At 38.9% G+C, this 16839-nt stretch overlaps 1 protein-coding gene across 11 annotated transcripts in view; it reads right to left on the bottom strand.

Moving 5' to 3' along the window:
• Positions 1-969: 969 nt before the first annotated feature.
• The window catches only part of enah (ENAH actin regulator), a 138688-nt gene continuing 122818 nt past the window's right edge, over positions 970-16839 (bottom strand). For 9 of the 11 annotated variants that reach the window (XM_081602082.1, XM_081602081.1, XM_081602078.1 and 6 more), the window contains 6 exons: positions 15733-15784; positions 14673-14739; positions 12062-12109; positions 8883-8967; positions 7097-7154; positions 970-4686 (listed from right to left, as the gene is read on the bottom strand). In XM_081602082.1, the coding sequence (XP_081458208.1) occupies positions 4649-4686; positions 7097-7154; positions 8883-8967; positions 12062-12109; positions 14673-14739; positions 15733-15784 (348 nt within the window). In that variant the 3' untranslated portion in view covers positions 970-4648. The remainder of the gene's footprint in view (positions 4687-7096; positions 7155-8882; positions 8968-12061; positions 12110-14672; positions 14740-15732; positions 15785-16839) is intronic. The other 2 variants (XM_081602080.1, XM_081602088.1) reach the window with 1 other exon arrangement.

Below are 16839 nucleotides of genomic sequence, written 5' to 3'. Positions count from 1 at the left end.
AAATGAACTGCAGATGCACTACAGAGTTCCACCCAGAGGAAATATTGCTGCATGTGAGGAGGTGAACGTTTAAGAACCACCAAAAAACAAACAAAAAAAGGAAAGCCTCTTGTTGATTTAGATTTAGGCAACTTTAACTTTTAAGAATGTTTTCGACAACCAGATACAGGAACACCTATATGAGAACAAGCTTAAGTTAAATATTGTTCAAGGCTTTGAACAATATTCAAAGCCTTGAATATTGGCTTTGAATAATCCTCTTTTTACAGAAAATAAATTACTGGCATGTATTTAAAAGATTCAACAGGATTTCTCTTTAAAAAATAATTATTCTCTGTATGTTAGACAAATGCAAACCAACTCAATGTTTCAGGATTCAGCTTGACCTCTCACCAAGCAGCAGTTCACTTTGTTCATAATAACAGTCCAGGTGCTAAGGACTCAAATGAGGCATCTGCATCAGCGCCCCATTTTGAATCAGTCAGCCCTCCTCTTCCTGTTCTTGGCAGAGCAGTGAAAGGCAGTCAGATGCATTATGGCTGATATGAGTGTAGTGAGACGGAGTCTGAAACGGAGCAATAGATATGGGAAGGGAAACTCACAAGATAAATAACAACGGGTTTGTTCTCTGGAAAAGAACAAACCAGTCAGCAGACTACAGCAGGTAAAGTCAATACAAGATTGGTATAAAGTAAAAATATATTTCATGTTCAACCAAATTACAAAAGAAAAAGCCACACAAAATGAAATGTGGAAGCGTATGTAAAAACTAAACATAATGACCACTTTGGGGTGGTTTAAAGAAATGAGTTATTGTGACATTTACAGCCTGGTGAAGGATGTACCCTTCAAAGGACTCACCTTGGAGGAAAAATGTTTTATCTTTTTTTATTATTATTTATTTACTATCCAAAGCTTTCCCCTGAAAAAAAGTATACATTTTTCATTCTCACCCAAATTAACAAACCATTCTTAATCTTTTATTGCAACTTTTATTTTATTTGCTCAAACAAAACAGCATGTTAGCAAGTAAGAAAAGACTGATTAACACGAGTAACAGTATGGTACAATGCAGATGAGAAAATAATCCAACTATCTGCAGTCAGGGTCGTGTCGCATCTTTACTTTTCTTGAGTTTGGTTCAAAGAAAGCAAAGATGAACAAAAAACAGTCTTTGACATTTTGAGACACCTATCCATCTGCACTTCCAAACAGAAATTTAGGTTAATATAAGAAATGAAATCAGACTGAAGTTTGTTTCTTAACTCTTACTGGTCTCATGTTATCAAAGTTTGATTGTACTTCTGAACTGTAAGAGAAACATTTAACAAGTGTTTAAATTGAACATATTTAGGTTAAAAATAATCTTGGTGCAAAGATGTTTCATTGGTGGGAAACGGTACCGAAGCCGACTGAGCACTCCCTTTAAATGAGTCAACCCATAAAGATAAATGAAAAAGACTGCGACAGCCTCTACATATTATTACTATTAAATCTTTGACATATTAAATGCAACTTCGGAACAAGGCACAAACCACATCGCTTTACAAAGAGATTCAACCCCCCATCAAAGCATTTTACCTGACACCCAAAACACCTTTTGCTTTTAGGTCTCTAGACAGAATGATATAAAAATAAGAAAGGCGACTTCTGTTGGGAGTGATGATGTTCAGCAGGAGGCTACTGGCTTAAATCCTTTGGTGGGAGAGCCATGCTGCTGGCAGCAGAGGCCCTAAATGACTGCTTTCTGGGGATGCTGAATTGCTTTGCCAGTTCTGTCATAAAGTGCAATCATTTTTGAGTAAGCGTGCAGCTCAGGAGGCCTGACGCCGGCTGCGTTAATCAGAAAAAAATGGATGTGAAGATGAGTTTGGATTATTAACATATAGAGCCAGAGCATGCCTACTAGAAAAAATATATACAGTTAAATTAAAAGATGCCGTCTGTCCAAGCAAAGTGACACCAGAACCTTTCTTGTTTTGATCCGAGAGATGACTGAGTGTGATGTCTACTAGTGTGTAGCAAAGCTATGACATCAAAGCCCTTTAGCATAGTTGTGTCAAATGAGATCCAGCAGGGGTTTCCACAGCTACAGGGACACATTCATCAACAAATAATTTGTGCATGAAGCATAAGAAGCTGAGCATGGGTCGTTTTTCATTACCTAACTTCTAACAGAGCTGGCTGAACTCTTACAACTAAAGATGATATAAAAATCAGCTGGTGACCAAAGTAGGTTGATTTTCAGCTTGATGAGCCCAGATCAGCCACCAATAAATAGGAAATTCAAAAATCCAATATTTTTCTGGTCAGTGAACGCAGCACGCCTAACTGCTCTCAGGTTGTGGTAATGGAACTCTTTGCAGAGATAAAAGCTAGCTTGTTTAAGTATCAGCGAGGTATTTAATATAAAGTCAGAGATGTAAAAAGCTATTTGAACGTGTCTGTGCTACAGAGTCCAAGACTTTCATTAGATAACAGGAAGGCTGTGAGCAGAAAAAGTGCTCTGCTCTATCATTTTAAGTTTCATAATGCTGCATTTGGAGATGTTGGCAGTTTTTACAATCCTCAAGCTAAAGATCTAGAATGTTCACATGGAGAATTATTTTTATTTCAGATTATAAATTACTGTAGTTCAAAATTTAAACTGTGAACTCGTTTTGTTTTTCACAATGGCAGTTAAATCCTGCTTTCTGGTGCCTGCTCACTGCACACTGACAGCTGTTTTATTTCCTCATATAATCCAAAATGTAAAGGTTTATGATTTCATTTGCAGCTCTTAAGACCCCAGTGTGCATTTTTACAGTGATATTTAACTATATTTCCCAGTCTCTTTGGTGTATAGTCTTTCACAGAAAAAAAACCACTATTTCAATTCAGGTATCATTATGATGGATATAAAAAAAGTAGATTAATTTTAGTCAAACATTTCCCTAGAGAAGCAGCTGTGAGTGGCTGTAAGGCAGTCCTCTGGTTCCACTGCACTGGTGAAACTCTCCCTCTTTAGGATCTCATTCACACAAAACGGGAATACTGAGCTGTAACTTGGACTTTAAATGGTTTGTCTGGCCTGTAATCTCCATAATTTCTAATCTACAGCTCCAACGTTTGAACACCAGCCTCTAAACTTGTAACGCATCCCTCTCAAGTTGATTGTACTTTGACCGTTTAACAAAACAGTGTTGAACAGAACCGAAAGGTGAGAGAAAAAAGGTTTCGAGGATAAAGGAATAGGAAATGCAGGTTTCATTGGATGATTTTAACAGCAGCAGAAAAATAAAGGCAGGAAATAAGAGAAACAAAATGGCACATTGTGTCCTTGCATGCTCACCTTCTGTAGGACGTCTTTAAAGTGTTATGCTATTGACGTGGGGGGGGGAGAGCGACTAAAGATTTTCTTGGATTTGGTAGGAAAAAAAAGCTAAAAACAAAAGAGTATAGTAATTCCAGAAGTGTGTTTTACAGTGCTGCTCTGAGTTTTCCACGATGGATGCTTCAAACCTGCGGCGGTGTTGGGATGGTGAGCGTGGGCCTTGGAGCTAATGCTACACTTATTGCTTGTAAGAAAACTTGAGACAGTTAATGCAGTTTCGTGGCAGACTTGTGATCCTCATTGTATAGTGTCAAACTAAAATAGAAAAAGAAAAAACCCTACATGCTTCCAACACCAACAGAGCACCCAAGTATGACGAACGGAGAGAAGGGTGACAGTATGAACCCGATAAATCCTGGAGCAGCGCTACAACGGGGGGCGCCGCCTACCAACACATCCATCCATCGCTGAATGTTACAGAGAAATAAATGAGGGGAAAACTGGAGACAGAATACAACAAATCAGGTTAGGAGTTCACCGACAGACAGACATGAGGGCGTCCCGTTAAAAGACTGGATTATTGAGCTACTAGATATGGCCATACTGTAGATCTACAACAAAACAGACGCGCTTGATAAGATACTTTCTCTCTAAATATCTCTCTCTTTGTTTTGTACATATTCAGGTTAAAATAGCATTTGAAGGAAGACGAGCTTTACAGTGTCCTGCAGAGGTGGACTACAGAAGAGACTGGCAGTCCCTCATACACGCTCACACACATCCCCACACACACACACGCGCGCGCGCTACCGCAATGGCATTATGGGAAAAAGTTTTAGAGTTCTAGTTCCAGACTTCTTCCTGTCTCTGAGCTCTCTCTCAGGAAAACATCAGATAGGAAATTCCAGGAGTTCAGACTCTGAGCAACAGCGGGTACTACAGCATCTGTGAGGAGTTCAGTGTTGTGTTTAGGTGCCGTTGTTACTGTGGGATAAAAAAAAAAAGAGAAACCGTGTTTGCATAAAGACAAGTCACTTCTCTGGCAGAATGTGCCCTGTCCTCCAGGAGGCGATGTGGGGGAGGATGGAGGTTAGAGGGGGCACCAGGAACATGAGGTTAGCTGAGTGGATTCTTCCCACTTCTGACACCGCTCCACACCGAATTCTGTCCGTTCTGTGGGATTATACGATTGTTGTCATAGTCACCCTCTCCACCAATACTACTACTACTTCTTCTTTGTTTGCTCTGCTGTTAAATTGTCTCGTCTGATATGGACTGTGGTTGGCTTTCTGGTCATATGGGTGTGGATGTTGAGGGAAAAGGAGCGTGGATCCTCTACGCAGTGCTGGATTTGCCCAGCTCCTCCCTGATTGCTGTAGAAAAACACACACAAAAAAAGAGAAAATGGGCTCATGAATGTCAGATTTTGATGGGATAGTTTTAGGTTCAATCTGAACATTTCTGGGTAAATTAGGTGAATGACTTGCAAAGCATTTGAGGAACTCCATATTACTTTTCTGATTCCAAAAATCTGTAGTTTATACCAAACAAAGTGTTTTTCATCCTTTATAATGAGTGTAAAGTACTATTGTTGTGTATGTGCTTATACTCCTCAGCTGGATGGAGAGAATGAAGACTAGCCATTAAATTTGATTATGTTCAAAGTAAACCACAAAGTTAACAATTAAAAACAGCACTAAGATGTGTTTACAGGCTAAATAATTATTTCATTTACTCAAAAATAGATAGCAAACATTCCAGCATTATTGCTCATCATTTCAGCAAAGTCATCAGTTTCTTAAAGACTGATGACTTCCACCAACCACCCTGTGTTGAACTGCCAGAGCTCAGATATAAATTCAGGAGTAGTATTTTGTTTATTACAACGAGATGCAAAACTTGTTAAAAACAAGTAATCTGTCAAGTTTTAACGAGATTTTTATAAATTCCTTATAAAGATATTTATATCTCAATAAAACCAAAATATGTCTTCTTTAAAATGAGAAAGGTCACAACCATAAAACAGCAAAACCACTTGGGATTTTTAGAAGTTGACTTGAAGAAACAGGAAGGAGAGTGATAGTGAGTCAACTTATGCATTTTTAACAAGTTATCTGTCAGAAGAACGTTTTTATATCTCTTATCAAATTAGTACTCTGCATCAGTAATGACCTGTTACTGATGCATTTCTGTTATGGTGGTTTACCATAATAGAAAACTTGTTTCTTCTACCAAATATTGATTTCTGAACTCTTCCTGAGTTCAAACATTAGTATTGTTGTTTCTAAATGAATATCAACTTGTTTTCTTTGCATTATTTGAGGTCTGAAAGAACTGCAGCTTTTTTATTATTTTGTCCATTTCTCATTTTCTGCAAAAAATAAACACGACATTTTTGCTTGGAATTTCAGAGACATGTCAGTAGTTAACAGAATAAATGAATACCTATAAAAAGTCAAGTCAGTGAAACTGATCATTTTAAGTTCCGTATTTTCCGCACTATAAGGCGCACCTTCAATGAAAGGCCTATTTTAAAACTTTTTTCATATATAAGGCGCACCGCATTATAAGGCGCATAGAATAGACGCTACAGTTTGGGTTGCCACTCATTAAACCTATACAGGACGCGATTTGTTCCGTACTCTACAAATGTGGATGTGCAATAATAAAGAAGTGGTCCCCGAGTACTTTATATAGTAGTCTGCCCCAGTCATTGTTTCACTCACGGTGTTGCAATATTGTGCCCAACTGCTTTCTGGGTAACACAGACCAACCGACACGCTGCCGCCGCAGTCTGTCTCTCTTCCCCTTTACGTGTAACCCGACTAGGGTCCCTTGGTAGCCCTAGTCAAAGCACCCCGGATTAATGTCTAAAGCCACTTTGTTGACATAAAGAATGTCAACAAAACAGTCCGACTCCGGTCGGCGAGGAGAGCCTTCCGCGACTGGGCCGGGGCGTGGCCGGACGATGGTCACCCTTCTCCGTTCGCGCACAGCATGTTCGTGGAGAACGTGGTGCTAAATGACCTGCAGACGACCTAATTATCAGGTCGGTAGGTAGATAGGTCAGTCAAACTTTATTAACAAACCAGCGTTCTGACAACTATCCCAGCATGCACCAAGCGCTTCTTCTTCTACGGGAGAAAATGAAGTCGGCGGCTGCTTACCGTAGTTGCTAGACCTGTTGTGGCTCAATATTGGTCCATATAAAAGGCACACCGGATTAATAAGGCGCACTGTCGGCTTTTGAGGAAATTGAAGGTTTTTAGGTGCGCCTTATAGTGCGGAAAATACGCTAGTCTCTTAATTTTTTTCCAGAGCTGTAAATAAAAGAAATTGACATACAGTAACAGGGCTTGTGCTTTTCTGAAATGCTTTTAAAATGCTTCTGATCTGTTTATTTGTGTGCGCAAATGTGTGTGACTGGGTGGAAGTGGCTTTAGTGTAAATTACTTGAAGTCGACAACTAGAAAAGTGCAGAAAAAAAACTACAAAAATCAGTTCTTTTAGCTCCACCAGGGCTGATATATGCATGCAGCTCAGTCAGAATGAGTGTCTGAAGATTTAAGCTTTCTACAGGACAATGAGAAGTGCTGCACCCTAACTGATGTGTCACAAACCCTCAACATTAATCCTATTTTCAGTTTTATAGTGATGAGGCAACATAGTACACAAACACTGATGTCAACATATGGCTGGTTTCTGAAACGAGGGCACTTATTTTGTTTCACTTCCTAAAAGTGACAATCTGAAAACCTGCTACCAGATTCTGGTCATAGTTACCATCAATAAGCTCTTCTTTTAGTTTTGACAGCTCCTTTCTCATCTCATCGAGAATGTCCTACAAAAAAAAGACATAAATAAAGTCACATTTTCTTAAAATACTGAAATGTTAGAGTTCAGATTTTACAGAACAGTGAATGTATTGAGCAGCTCCTGTTTCCAGGAGGTTATAGTTAGGTCCTGTTCCCTGAAAGCAGGAAGCTAATCATTGCACTGAGAATCCTGATCAGATTAGGCCCAAAGACTGACTTATTAACACCAAGACATAAGCAGGTGTTAGAGATCGTATGGGGCGAATCAGCAGCTCACTGAATGAAAAAACTGACCACAGCAACGAGTGTGACCGGGAACTGAGCTGAGAGTCACTCTGCCAGGCTCACTCTAGTGGCAGATAGGCAAAACTCTTATCTAACCGACTCATTCAGAGAGGGAGGAGCTGCCCCTCCCACCCGACACAACACCAACTCTATGACAACAAGTCCAACTTCATAGAACTGCTTCATTAGTAATGATGAAATGCAAACCGAGGAGAGTAAAAAAAAGTTTGTGATGGATAGTTTAAAAGGAGCAGTATTATGTGTTTTCCAGTTACACAGTGCCATGATAAAGAACAATCAATAATTTCAGTTATAAATATGCTATATATGTCAAATATCATTTAAAAGAAATTTTACTTTGCAATTTAACTTGAAATTGGGTCTCTTTAAAAAACTCCTACTCTTTCTGAAACTCCGCCTTCAGGACATCATCACAACATGGCTCCTCTATTAACCCTTTAACACAGTTTTACCAGCAATGTACTGAGAAGTAGCTCCTATAATGAGCTCAGCAGATGTTCAGTTCCACCAGATGTTTGCCAATTGCTGCTGGCTAGTCTGATGGAGCCGAGTAGAAACTGAAGCTCTGAGGAGGAGCCTCCTCCTCGAAGGCGGGGCTAGGTCCAACCAGATGTTTTGCACAGCTGAATGGTTGCCATGGTAATTACAGGATTTCTCAAACAAGCAAAGCAACATTCCAGGTATGTTTTTAATGAGAAAACAACATAAAATGACAAAGTTAGTTTATGTCATTTTACGACATAAAATGACATAAAAAAAGTACATTTTACCATAATACTTCCCCTTTAAAGGGAGAGTCTGCATGTTTTTAAGTGAGGTTCTCTGACATCACGGGGAGTTTGTAGTGAAGACTTTGAAGAAGCTAGTCACAGTGATCCTCTGCTTAATCTGATTTTAGCTAGTTAAACCTACCAAAACTGAAAATGTTTGTATCTGTGGTTCACAAAGCTGCATTAATGAATATAGAGAGTAACCTGTACCTGAGAAATATACATATAGATTTATGATAAAAGTATAACTAAAGATTTATGGTAAAAACACAGCTCAAGCAGTCAGACGGTGGTAGATATGATCACTGGTAAAATGGCACCAAATGTCTGCTAACGATCAGATCTGAAAGCACTAACATGAAATCAACTGAAATCCAAGTAAAACATTAAAAGAAATCCACAACAAGTACAATAATGAAGACATAAAAATTTGAACATTTAACTGAAGTTAGAAACTGATGCTAATGTATTCACACAACTTCACTTTTAAAAAAATCCAAATGTTCCCTTTAAGATAGTGAATATATTTGCTTGAATTACTTTGTGATATTTCCGTCAGCATATACGATAAGAAATTTTACCAAAACAACAATATATGTTTCACATCATACATACACTGAATTAGAGATTTGGTCAAGCTTTCTAAATATTGTAAGGCTTTTTAAAATGGTTTCTTACCTGTTTCAACCTGTCATAATCAACAGATTCTGTTGGCACACCATTGGCACTTAAGGATGCAGTGGGTGTCGGGGTGGATTTGGGTCTGTGAAACAACAAAAGCCCAGGAAACTTGGAGTAAAGAACAACTATATAGGACTAACAGGAAGACAACATGACCTCTGTGCCGATGTTTTTCATGTACTGAGAGCATGTCTGTGTAATGAAAGAGGATTTCACAAACTGCTATGTTTTTGACAAGTGCACAGCAAAAAAAAAGAAAAGCCAATCCTGCTATAGTGTGGCCTATTATTCTTGATGACATCACAGGAATGGAGCCGATCAGCTGGCATTGGCATGAAGTGATGGTTGAAGAGCAACTTCGGATTGCTTCAAAACCTGCCCTGTCCCTCTTCACAGAACACTTCATGTGTCTGACTGTAACCAGCTGGTCCTGGAATCCCTGGAATGTTCTCATTTAAGGCTCAAACGTTTTGCTGCAGCCGTATCAAACATAAGTAAACACCTCCGAAGGAGGAATTTGATTAAAAACAGGTGGATACCAAAGGATGTCCAAAGACTAGTGACCTTATGGTTTTATGTGATGTCACCATAAACATGCTAACGATAACGCTTTTTTCAAAAAACCCAGTAAAATAGAAAAACTAACATGTTCTACAGATGGCAAAATACATCTAGACTGAATTTTTTTGTGTATATACAAAAAACTTGTAGCTTTAAAAACGGGAATGTTTCCTTTGAAATGACTTTGGGTAGATAATCTGTGTATTTGGAAAAACCTGCAACCATGACAGAAACATCAAAACCGACAGTTGTGTTTCAGAATATGGAAACACAACCATTTAAAAAAGGAAAGATGCTGAAGAATTCACCCAATTATTGCAATGGAATTACCAGAGAAAGCCTTCTTGAAGCATGCACGCACACGCACACGCACGCGCGCACGCACACACAGGGGCAGGGTAGACATGCATGGAAGCACACATTGAATTTAAACCCCGATGCCATCAGCCTGTCATAAACTTAGACCTCCAAAGTTATTTTAGCAACTTTAAATTACATTTCACATCAGTAAAGAAATGGTGATCTGTTATTTTCTCCTCATAATGCCGGTGTGTTGTTATATGATGCTTCCTGATAGCATGTGGATCAGGAAATGTAGTTTAATCTAATTCAACCAGAATACTGTCAACATGCTTTATGTCAGTTTCCAGTTTAGGTGGATGGTGAAATCTTAGTTGATTTGGAGTTGTGCCATACTACTTGAGTGAGCAGTGATCAATTAGATGACTGGGATGTTTTATCAGCTAATTCTGAATAACCTTCTCCACAGCATTCTCCCTGACCTGTTTGCTGTGTTCCTTAGTCTTCGTGTTTTGTTTTCTGGCAACCCTGCAAGGCTTTCACAGAGCAGCTGCATTTATACTGAATGAATGAAACCCAGCTGGATTCTACTAATTAGGCCTCAGTTCACACAGCAGATAAATGTGACCCAAATCAGACTTTTTTTTGCCCATATGCAAATATGCAACCCTGATCCCACATTTTTTAAAGGTTTTATTGGCTCTACTGGACTTTATTTCATAGTGAATTGACAGAAAGGTGGGTAATGAGAGGAGGGGGAAGACATGCGGCAAGGGTCGCTAGGCCGGGAATCGAACCTGCAATTGCCGCGTTGAGGACTATGGCCTCCATATGTGGGTTGTGCTTAACCACTGCACCACTACAGCAGCCCCCCAGATCCCACATTTTCTTGGCAGTCTGAACGGCTCAATTCTAATCTTTTCACTTTAAAAAAAAAACCTGATTCATGTCACTTCCATATGTGGAACTCAATCTGATACATATCCGACTGTTGCATTTTATCCGACTTTTAGGTATGCATTATAATTCTGCAACAAAACATATAAAAATTATTCTTTAACTATAGCTAGTCTGTAACGTAAAAACTCTTCCTGAAAAGTGTCCACCTAAAGTTATTGCAAAGGTCTTTTCCTTAAATGACCTGAAAATATCTTTATCAGTGTGTAATCTGTTAAAACTGTCCATAAAGGTGTAATTGGCTACTTTTACATCTGATTGGTGATTTTTGTGTGACTTTAACTTTGAGGTATTTTGTGTTTTCAGGATGTGAAACAAGTGTTTTAAGAGGTGATAAAGGTAAAATGTTGTCTCTATGCTTTTAATTGGTCTATATGGGATCAGTCAGTACCTTAGCAACGAGAACACTTACTGAATAAAATGTTTTTACTCCCTCACAAATTACTGGATAAAAATTAAATTTGTTCAGTTGAGCACAGAAAAAGCAAAGAGGACGTCGGTAATTAAGCCGATCCTGTGCCAGCTCTCTGCGCTCTCAGAGAACAGCCAATCAGCTCGAAGAGAGGAAGTGTGGCAGGAGGGGGACGTGAAAGAAAAGGAAATGAGCTGAGCGGCAGCTCATTAAGAAGCTGGAAACACAGAAACAGTGTTCGTCCTTCTTATGGGTGAAGGTGAGAGCCAAACACACGCAGAGCGCCATAACTTACAACTTCAACCCTAAGAGGAAATACTATAAGTATGTGAGAAAGTTTGCAGACTTTCAGTCATTTTATGAAAAGAAATTGGCTGCACATTTTTAGCATTCTGCTGTCAATAGTTTCCTTTTAAAGAAGTCAAGCAGGAATCCAGACCACCCATCTGGTGTCCCCTGTCGTGTGTACCCTCACACACTCAGCCTTATCTGTGAACGCCGGCAGTATTTGCTCTGGCTCCAAAAGATAATAGTACGCCAAGTCTATGCTGCAATGGGCGGACACGCTTTAATGATAGGGAGGGAGCACAGTGTGTGACGCACACATGTAGAGTTCCCCGTTTTGGAACTAAAAAGAAAAAGTTTGGATGGAAACAGGCTCAACAGCATGCAAACACAATGTCCAGATGATGTTTGAATTACATCATCAGAAAAAGCCACACAAAGCTGCCCCCCCGGCCCCTGCAGGCTGGTAGATTAAAAAAAAGAACCACACAGACACACAGTTTCTCCCAGACATTCTCCCAGGCACCAATATGCTCTTCATTGTAAAGAAAAAAAAAAGAAAATGATCATGTCCATCACAGCAAACTTGGATTAAAAGAAAGAGTTTGACTGGAAGAAAAGATTTGGTAAAACTCCTCAGAGGCGTGAGTCGTCTCTCTACCTGTAGGAGGAATCTGCTGCCATGGGATTTCTCCACGGAGACTCTCGTCTGTGTGAGCAGCAGAGACACACACTTTACTTCTTATCCTGGGATTCTTACAGCTCAGGATTCCAGCCTGATGAGGCTTCTTCAATAGACCTACTAGAGCTTAGCTTAGGTCTGTTACACCTGCCAACTCCTATAAGGCTGCTGTAAAATACTATCTGATAAGGCAGCTTTTTTTTTGTTTTGTTTTGAGCTGAACAAAGATCCGGTTCTCATTAAGACATGAAATCAACCAAATCTAAACTTGGATAAGCAGCAATCTCACCTTTCACTTTAATCACTGTTTAACAAAAACATTTTGAACCATCTTCTAAAAGATTATTTGAAAGACATTTACTTTATGACCTTTTACATTGTTTGGGAATATTGTCTCACAGCCTTTAGTTACTTTTGTTTGGGTAACATGACAGAATTTTGGACTTTAAAGTATTACAATACATTGATTATCATCTTGTCTTGGTGTAGATCTATATTTTGAATCATTGTTCAGTCGATGTTTCAGTTATAAATTCTGATCAAACAACCCTTAAAGCTGCAGGATGGAGCCTCTATAAAACATATGTTTTTCACATATTTGTTAAAACTAGAGGTGTGCCGATCGATCGGCCACCGATCATAATCGGCCGATTATCATGAAAAAGCGTTTGATCGGTGATCGCCGATCACGGTCTCTTGTTGCCAATCACACAAACCGATCACCTGCATCTCATTTCGCAGCCTGTCCGTGCAGCTGGTCTCCTCTTTCCTTCACACTGCGCGAACGCGCAGCAACAAATCCTAAGCGATGTGGTGTGGAACTATAACGCACTGAGTGACTGGGGAAGTTTGTGTGTTGCGGCGGAAAATTGAAGCATATGGGGTGAAGCAGGTCAAAATGCATCAACACGACGAATCTACTATGGCATAAAAACAATGCCATACTTGACGGAGTTTGGCTACATCGAGGCTCACTGCAGTAAAAGACATATGGAGGATCAGATAGCAGTTAAAGCAGCGCACAGCTACAAACACTCACCGGGATTAGCATAATGGTCAGAAAGCTAAACAAATAACTCGCAAAATTCTTCGAGCTGCGATGTAAGACGCTGGTTCTGCTCTCGCTGTTGAACCGCTGCTACGCGCTACAGGTAGTAATATTTCACAGACGGAGCGCCGCTTCTGCTTCACCTGGTAGTGACTCTCACACCGAACCTCTGTTTAAAGCTGCAGCATCTAACTTAAAAAAATAAATTTTACATACATCTTAAAACTTTCACTGTCCTAACATGAGACAAATAATCTCTGAAAAAGTAATCGATCTTCTCCCTGTTCTGCATAATTACTTCGCTCAGCAAGAAACAGCCAATCAGAACTAGCAGTAATCAACTAGCCGCCATGCTATCAGGAAGTTTTCATTCAATAACTCAGGATTGTTTATTGTAATGAATCCTGTATTTGCCTTTAAATGTTAAGTTTTATACCTTTTATACCTAATTTTTTTGGCAATGTTGAGAGGTTTTATTTTGACTTTTTGCATTATTTAGCCTCTTCAGAGCCTTCATATGTTATCAGTCTGTTAAAGATAGTATTACTGATAGCAGTACAATTTGCAGAATGCCTGTTTTGTTTAGTTTTCTTCTTGGAAAAAGTTATTAAAACAGGTTTTTGTCTAAATTAAGGTGAATTCATGGTTCTTTTTTCCACATAATGTAACCGGTAGTGTTTATGATAAAAAAAAATAATAATAATAATTATGTGATCAGTATCAGTGATCGGCTTCATAGGTGATCGGAATCGGCAGGAAAAAACCTGATCGGCACATCTCTAGTTAAAACTGTCACTATGTGTGACAATTTAATACGAGACAAATAATCTATGAAAAGATCAGCCTTCTCTCCCCTAAGCTATTACTGCTGTCTGAATAAAAGAACAGCTCCCTGTTCAAAACAACCAATCACAGCCTTCTAAAAACTACAAAACAATTTTTCTTTTTTACACTAGTCTACTCTTTAAGTATCTTAATCTGCCAGTTTTATTATGACCCATTTTGTCTCTTTGTTTTAGTTTTTTTTGTGATGGCTATTGTCTAGTGCATGATAACAGAGCGTCACAATGGAAATGATTTTTTTTTCTTTGAAAACATTCTTTGTTTTGATTTTTTTCTTTGAAAACATTCTTTGTTTATTATAGTAATGTCTCAGTCAGTGTTAAGATTTTTGTCTTGAAATCTCAGGTTAGACGAAGAAACAACATTGTCAACAGAAACGTTCTGCCTTACTTTTCATTCTCACTCACACACTTCTGAGGTCGTCACAACATAACAGTGTGTGATGAACACCTACTGTAGACAAAGAGGCAACACAAGCTTTAGTGATGTTAGGCAGCACAGAACGGCCCAGGAAGTGCATCATGCTAAAGCTAGCTGATGCTTAAATTCATGGGATTGAAAACTTTCTACATTTTTGCTAAGGTTTTCAAAGCGTCTGAGTCAAGTAGTGAAATAAAACGCATTTTAAACTGAATCGTGCATAAAAGAAGATGTAGTGAGATGACCTAAGGCTCTACTGACGAGAGGGCTGGACCGTACCTTCCAATCACTGGAGATTTGCTACCATTCACGGTGTTTGTTCGTTCCCATGGCTTCCTGGGCATGTCTGGACAACAAGAAAAATACAAAATAATAGAAACCAAGCTTCTCTTACTGATTTTCAGCTTACTGTCATTAAAACATATCAAACCATTATATAAAGAGGATGCTAGAGACAGACTGAGAAATCAGATGGTGGCTCAAATGGGACAATTGTAGACTAACTTGTCAGAAATTGAGAGATGTCATCTTTTTCTAATCAGTCAATGCATTATACTAAAACCAGGTTGCACAAACAAAAACAATATTTGTGTTGTATGCTGCTACTGAGTGAAGAAGATTTAAAGTTACAACTCTCTGTTGTATCCTTTGGAGCTTTCAGCTTCTGTCTGCATAAAACATGCTACTTTAGAAAATACTGGCCTCTTGAAAATCTCAATGCTAAGGTAAACTAATTCAATTCAAAGACACTTTATTGATCCCAAAGGGAATTTAAATGTAAAATATTAAAAATGAAGAGAATGCAGTCATAATAAAAGAAAAGCCATAATAATACGAGAATAATGTAATAATATTACCAGAATAATGCAGTAATTTTATGAGAACTATTTAATTAAAAATAATTTAAAAATTATTATGACCCTATTCTTGAGGTGTGAGATTATTTAAAAAATCTATTTCTTTGACCCTAATCTGTCATGGAAGAGAGAACTGTTTAGTTGAAATAAAATATCACAGCATCCAATGAAGGATGCTGAAGCCTGTCTAAAATGTCAACTATTATTTAGCTTTGGAGCAAAATCTGCTCCTAATAAAAATAATTAATGATCTCTATCAGCAGAAAAATAAGCAAATATGTACATATGAAAAACTCAAAGCTTGACGAACAACAGAAACATGCTACAAGACTGTTCAGTGGAAATACCTCAGAAGAAATTGAAAGAAATCGACTAAGGTTAGAATCGACTAAGGTAACCTCAGCTTCTAACCAGCAGCTGAGCTGAAGCCCTGAGTGACCAGCTCTCCTCTGACTCTTACCTGGTCCTCCTCTGACTCTTACCTGGTGTGCTACAGGCAGACACTTTGGGGGTTGTGTTGATCTCACCCTCCTCCTGATGGGCAGAAAAAAAATCTAAGAAATTTGACATTTAAACAAGATTTGTTATTTGATGTTTCAGTAAGAACCTCACAAAGTTCAAAATCTTCACTAAAAGAGATCAAGGAATTTCAAATATGTTTGGGAAATTAAATGTCCATAGGAATAATAACGCAGTTTAAAACCCTACCGGGACGAAGCCCGCTGTGGAGCGGGCAAGCATGTGACACATTTATAAGGCTTCGTAATAACACAGACGGTATACCGAGTGTTCATTTCACCTCTGGTGGACAGTACGGACTTCAAACTTTATAAAAGTGGTGTTTTTATATTGGTTTTGTGGTTATTTACTTGAAAATAAAGCCAGGAATATGATCGATCATTTCCGCCTTACTGTGTGGGGGTCTAACTGTACCACATTTCGACACAACCAATGAAAATGTGTTGACGGTCTGTTGCTAGGTAGAACGGAGACACGTGGGGACAAACGAGGGGGGGGAGATTTGGATACGGCAAGAGACTAGGGAGAATTGATGCTGTGGATTTTACTAAGAGTGTTTCGATAGGTTTTTTATACAGTAAGTATGTTATTTAGAGTTTGTGGTGTGTGTAGTGTTAGTAGTAGTTTTGCTAGCGATCGCTGCATGGCTTCGTAGCGAGCTCTGACACACTGAGAAGAGAAAGACTGCGCGCCGGAATGGCCATTTAGACCTTGGCCTATAAGGGTTAAGTAATAATGGAAAGATTGCTTTTAGAATACCTATTGAGTTGTAAATATTACACCCAGAGCATGGTTTGTGATCATCTATTGCTGAGGCATGCAATCGTGTTTTCAAAATCTGTGAAAGATGATGTAACAGATAGTCGGCTCTTTGAGGGAAAAGGAAACTTTAATAAAATTTTACAGTCATCATTGAATCTTAAATCTTCGGGCAGGTTTCGGACATCAGATTGCTGTTCACATTCTTGGCTTCAACAAAAAGACCAAGCATTGCGTGACTGAGAGGTAATTTCAGACAAGAATGGGAAGAATGTGGAGCTTGGCCTCACTGAGGAAACCACGGCTCACAG

This window comes from Poecilia reticulata, chromosome 21, assembly GCF_904066995.2.
Source record: "Poecilia reticulata chromosome 21, P_reticulata-male-v2, whole genome shotgun sequence".
Taxonomy (NCBI): Eukaryota; Metazoa; Chordata; class Actinopteri; order Cyprinodontiformes; family Poeciliidae; genus Poecilia; species Poecilia reticulata.
The sequence above is the reverse complement of the archived record's forward strand: the minus strand, read 5'-3'. Positions and strand labels throughout refer to the sequence as shown.